Source organism: Eumetopias jubatus, unplaced genomic scaffold (assembly GCF_037043125.1).
Source record: "Eumetopias jubatus isolate StellerSeaLion01/CBP00866 unplaced genomic scaffold, mEumJub1_p1.0 scaffold_3, whole genome shotgun sequence".
NCBI classification, from domain to species: Eukaryota; Metazoa; Chordata; class Mammalia; order Carnivora; family Otariidae; genus Eumetopias; species Eumetopias jubatus.
The window spans coordinates 182,169,431-182,175,430 of NW_028274809.1; the positions used below are offsets into that span (position 1 = coordinate 182,169,431).

At 51.0% G+C, this 6,000-nt stretch overlaps 1 protein-coding gene across 1 annotated transcript in view; it reads right to left on the minus strand.

The window, feature by feature from the left end:
• Positions 1-2,713, minus strand: part of SLC15A1 (solute carrier family 15 member 1) — a 35,569-nt gene extending 32,856 nt beyond the window's left edge. The window contains exons 1-5 of the mRNA XM_028112070.2: positions 2,500-2,713; positions 1,528-1,689; positions 821-837; positions 332-413; positions 91-232 (exon numbers count right to left, since the gene is read on the minus strand). Coding sequence (XP_027967871.2) covers positions 91-232; positions 332-413; positions 821-837; positions 1,528-1,689; positions 2,500-2,713 — 617 coding nt within the window. The remainder of the gene's footprint in view (positions 1-90; positions 233-331; positions 414-820; positions 838-1,527; positions 1,690-2,499) is intronic.
• Between the last annotated feature and the right edge of the window lie 3,287 nt (positions 2,714-6,000).

Sequence of the window (6,000 nt, forward strand, 5' to 3'; positions counted from 1 at the left end):
TTCCTTGTTCCCACCGTCCATCATTCCAAACCACAAAGCTTATCATTACTTTTGGGCTTATTTCTTCACAAGGAAGCTGTAAACACTCACTTGAACTTTCCCAGCCAGGAGTCAGCGATCAGGGCGCCAAGAATTGGCGTCAGGTAGCACAGAGCCACAAACGTGTGGTAGATGGCCGTGGACAGATTGTCGTCCCATCCGAGGAACCGGCTGAAGTACAGAATCAGGAGTGCTTTTTGCAGGGGGCAAGGGCGGGAGGGAGGGGAGACAAAGTTAGGAGCTGTGGTAACTCAGGCTCTGCACTCGAGGGGAGGAGGGTGAAACACATTACCTCTCATTCCATAGTAGGAAAATCTTTCACAGAACTCATTGACCACGATGAAGAAGATGCTCACGGGATAGCCAAAGCAATCCTGACAAAAGGAAACAGTGTAGGAGTGAAACATGCTCCTCGCTGGCCCACGTTCACAAATGAATGTGAATGGCACGGAAAGTAGCTGGTGTGTATTTAGTGACTTGCCACTGACCGACTATCCAGACGTGGAATCTAGAGTTCAAAAATGTTTATTCCCTTACACGCCACACAGAGACAACAATGAAATAAAGCACCCAGTCTTCTCGTTCGTTCGAGAAGGACTAGACACTAGCATTTCCTCAAGAGAAAAAATTTCCCACAGAAGCTCAGGACTGTCCCCGCACTGATTGACGCGTATGACAGACATCTGATAAGTGAAGGAAGCACAGCTGTGAATGTTTAGGAGCAGAACAGCCTGAGGTTTGCCAAATGAAGCTATGTAGAGAAGAAAAAAAGGATACTCACCCATGACTTGGACATTCCTGAAAGAAAACCAAAACGCCACTATTAAAGTCAAGTAATTAAAATACTTTTTGCTGAGCCCGCACTCAGACCCTCTGACTTCTCAGGGCAGACAGATGTGCTATCCAGAAACTTCTAGCCCGCTCTGGTGAGTGGGGCCTGGCATCAGATTTTCTTTTACTTAGCTCTTCAGGCCACTCTCATTGCGGTCAGAATTGAGAGTCAGAGGCTCCGAGCATGGTGCCAAAACCATTTCCTCCTTAAAACACTTCAAAGGCTGCTCATCGCCCGCAGGAGGAAATCCAAACGTTTTTGCACGCCCTTTATGATCTCACGAGGTCAGTGGTGTTTGGTGAGGATTCAGTGAGGGAAATATGAAATGCTGCAGGATGCCCAACACAGGATTCCCCCCCCTTTCCCCTTACCTGTGACGGCCTTCCTTCCAGCCCATTCCCCACGCACAGAGGGCTCCCATGATTCCCAGCTACTCCGGGCGCCCACCCGGAGTCCTTAATGCCCAAGACCGTGCGTAACTCCTGTGTCAGGAGTGCCCCGGCCCCTTTCCTACACCTGCCGTCAACCTTGTCACGGCATGACCTTCACAGAGCCCTGTCTGCCTCCCTGAGCTCCCGGAGGGCCATGGTCCATATTTTTGCCTCCCCTCTAGGGGTATCCATCTCCCCATCCCCAACATCTTTTCCAGTACCTACCGCATAGCAGGGCCTTATTGTCAGAGGAGGGAATTAGAAGCGCAAGAAGAAACAAGGTGAGCATCCACGTGAGCCAGTGCAAACCAAGGGCCGTTGACTCGACCTTCTGGATCTCAGGCATACCCTTCATGCGCACCGGCCCAGCCCCTGCTCGGGTCTCACCTGGATTTTGACAAGAGCTGACCCATAACCTGTCTCGAGGCACGGCTCCCCGCCCCAAAGCGCTGCCCTGTAGTTACCAGTGCCTGTCACATGCTGTGCCCACCCCCCACTGCCCAGATCTTAGAGTCCTCTGTTTTGGGGGAACCCTTGAGCGCTCCCTGCCTCTATTACGAATCAGTGACCCCAAAGAATGGTCCTCAAACTTCAGTGTGCCTCAGAATCACTGGAGGGCTTGAGAGAGCAGGTTGCCGAACCCCACACCCATAGCTGCTGACTCCGCAGGTGGGGGGGGGTGGCCCCTTGAGTCTGCATGTCTCACAGGTCCCACAGTGATGTCCCCGCTGGTTCAGGGGCCCCCTCCCCCCGAGAACCACCCACAGGCGTGCCTGACTGGTCTCCGTACGTAGGTTTTATATTACTTCCCCGAGCACCGCAGAGACACTCTGTGCCCGCCGTCCAGAGCAGGGAGCAAATACAGAAGCTGGCCTGTCCCCTCATATTCTCATTATGTGCCGGCCCTGAGCCCCAGCCCACATGAAACAAAACCGCAGCTCTGCCTGAGGAACGCCGCGCTTGGCCCAGACCCCTGTGGTGGTCGAGGCCCCCAGCCACCCACCTCGCGGGCCGGGGCCCCGCTTCCTGATTCTGGTCACGCTGTGCTGTGGGCATGGGCACTTCCCCAGCTCAGCACGGCCCCCTGGCCTCACACCACACACTACTTTTGCCCTCTCCAGAGCAGTGGTGCTATTTCAGTCCTTGTCCTAAGGTGGGAAATAACCTGTCCGGGCCTCCTGGGGCTCCAGGCCCCACTCTTGCCATCTATATAAAGTTCTGGAAGGAGATTCCTCCACACGAAGAGCCTGGTTTTCTCCCCAGTCAGACTTCCTTGTGGGAAGGGGCTGCTCTGAGAGGCAACAGGTGAAGCATGTGGGCCCGGGGGCAGACATGTTGCTTTCCGGCTGTGACCAGGGGTAGGCCCAGCTTCCCTCCGAACAGCCCACCTCTCAGAGGGGGACAACGCCATGCCCCTCACAGGACTGCTGTAACAGTTCCGAGGGCGAAGCCCCCAGGCCAGGCCTGGTGCCTCACCTTCCCCAAGTGTCCCCTCAGACGGCTGCATCCAAGGGACAGTCGCACCTCCTCTGAAGTAGGCCCTCCTCACACAACTCTCCTTCCTGGTTTTGGTCAGTTTGAACCACTTCCTGTGGGTGGCCACCGAGGCCACTACTCTGGGCACCTACACGGACATTTGTGACTTCCTGTGCCCCTCCCCCAGCCTTTTCTAAATTGTGTGTGTGTGTGTGTGTGTGTGTGTGTGTGTGTGTGTGTCCTACCCTGAGGGTGCCCTCTGTGTCCAGATGGGCCCATGACCGGTGCAGCCCACAAACCAGCTTTCATCGGCAGACTGGGGACTGCTATTCTCCAGTGGAATAAAAGACCCAGCCAGGAACACCTGCTTCTGAAGAACTGCCCCCAAACGAGCCTGGTGGTGGTATCTGCAGCCCGTTTCATTGCGGAGGCGCCCCGTCTTCTAGAGGAAACAGCAGGGCCGTACGATGCGCTGCCAGCTTTCGCTTCAGATAATGTGGTCTCACTATTGTCTCCCAAAGACCAGACAAAGCAAGCTGAGCACCGCCTGCACCGGGTTCAGACCGGTCCTTGCCATTGGCCTTGACAGAAAAGCAGGAGGGAGGGCCAAAGTCCCAAACCCAACAGAGACAGCCCAGAGCTTTTTTTTTACTGCAACTGTTCCTTCCACGTGGTTCCTCAGGAAAGATTTCATCCGGCCAGGGTAGCACCTATAATTTTTTTTAAAGATTTACTTATTTATTTGAGAGAGAGAGAGAGAAAGAGAGAGAGATAGTGAGAGGAGGGGCAGAGGGAGAGAATCCTCAAGCCAACTCCCCACTGAGCGCAGAGTCCGATGTGGGGCTCAATCCCGGGACCCAGAGATCACGACCTGAGCCAAAACCAAGAGTCGGACATTTAACCGAAGGAGCCACCCAGGCGCCCCACACCTATCATTTTTTTGAAAAATGCTGTTTATCACCTATTGTTTGCCAAATAATAATGGTAAAGATTTTGTTTACTTCAAACATAAACGGTTACAGAAAAGAGAGCTTCGGTCTTGTTACAACAACCATCACACTCAGAACTACGTAATGGAAAATGAAATCCCTACGCTCACCCAGGAGAAAATCCTAGATTTAGTACCCGGCCATCACCCAGGAAGCTTGTTATTTTCTGAAAAGTGCGCATTCCAAAGAGCAACTTTGATTATTGCGGGGCAGAGGTTGCTAACCTCTTCTGCTGCAGAATTCAGAGCTATCTGGCGGATGCATAATGCAGTCAGCATTTCTTATCTCACATCTGTGTCAACAGGATAGCTCTCTGAGAAAGCTCAAGGGGCGTGTATGTTGAGCCTTATATGTCCGTATCCTGACAGTAAACCTAATCAGCGCATTTGAGTGGTCCGCGGTCCTAGCCCCGGCCATGGGTCACTTGGATATAACTACTGATCGGAGTAAATAAAGCAGCTTAGAATCAGGCGTGCCAGTATTGGGCACAGAGTCGACCTTGGCTCCTGTTGTTACTCTAGGCCTAGCAGGCCCTTTTGTCTTTCTTTTGGCTAAAGAATTTAATAAAATAAGTGTACATTATACATTTCTGTGATTACTGACTTGGAGGGAGAGCAGGCAAAACCAAGAAAGACAGTCTATTAATAATTTCCCACTACTTAATGAAATCTCTTCATTAAGGTATTTCCTACTATCTAACATAGCACATACCATATTTTGAACCATTTAGGGGTGGAAATTCTAACTGTAATGGTTCATGACCTAGAAATTAAGAATTCTCTCAGCATCATGATGGGCGTGAAGAGTGCACTTCTAGGACTTGGACTTGGGATGTTGGAAGGAATGAAGAATCTGCTGCGGTCTGAGCAGCTCTTACCTTTAGGCAGAGAGGAAACTCCTCCCCATCATCACCAAGACTGAAATTGAGGGAGTATTGCTAAAAAGCTATGTATTGCTTTTAGGACTGTATGGCATGGCAGGCAGAAACAGTGGTCTCCAAGATGTCCATGTCCTAACACCTGGAACTTGTGGATGTGTTACCTGCCATGGCCAGGGGACTCTGCAGATGTGATTAAGGTAAAGACCGTGAGATGGGGAGTTTATCCTGGACTATGTGGTGGCCCCAGTGTAATCACATGGGTCCTTAAAAGAGTCAAAGGAGGAGATGTGAAGAAGGAAACAGAGGTTGGAGTGATGGTGATTTCTAGGAGGCCAACATGCGCCAAGGAATGTGGCAGCCTCTGGAAGCTGGAAAAGACAAGGAACCGGACTGTCCCCTACAGCCTCCAGAAGGAACACAGCCCTGCCGACACCTGGATTTTGGCTCAGCGAGACCCATGCAGACTTTTGACCTCCAGAACCGCGAGATAATAAATTCGTGTCATTTTAAGTCACTAAGTTTGTGGTAGTGTGCAAGAACGGCAATAGGAAATAAACAAGGATTTGCCTCAAGCTCTGTACATGTAGGTCTTTATCGCTCACTCACTGTTCACATAGAACTAAGACTCAAACCTCCAGCAACTTTAATTTGCCCGCAAAGTGCTCTTTTTTAATAATTTTTTCCCTTAGCTACATTTTCTACCTGTGGGTTCAGGAGTCCAACCCCATGCCTATTAAATGGGATCTGGCAGAATCTTTACTTGCTCTGCTAAATTCTGCAGGTTACTCTCCGTGAGCCACCTGTAAAGTGCCAACGATGCCTTCCCGGGACGCTACAAGGAATGAGGCGGTCTGAAAATGGTTTCATAAACCAGGAGGAAAATGAGTTAAGTTGATCAACCCTGGATTCTTTCAGGTGGAAGGGCATGGGCCGTGGGGAGCAGGAGGTTGAGCCTTTGCTTGGGACACCCTTCCTAATCATGTGGCTTTAAAGATTCAAAGCACTTAACCTCTGGCCCGCCATTCCTTCACCTAGAGATGCTGACAGCATCTTTGCAAGTTGGTTAGTAAGATCAGATCTGCAGGAATGAAATGAACTTTGCTCTTCGCTGCATCCCATGAAGACGGCTGGGGAGTGTGGACGGATGTATGGAACGGGCTGATTTAAGATGAAAATATAGGGCAAGAATTTGTGATGGGGGATCCCTGGCAGGGCTGAGAGGGGCTCTCAAAGTAGAGGCAGTCCCCTCTAGGGTTGCTCACACTCAAAGCAAGAAGGTCCTTATGACATCGTCCTGGGAAATTAGGCCACAGGGATTAGCAAATTGTGGACCGAAGAAAGCCAATCTTCTTA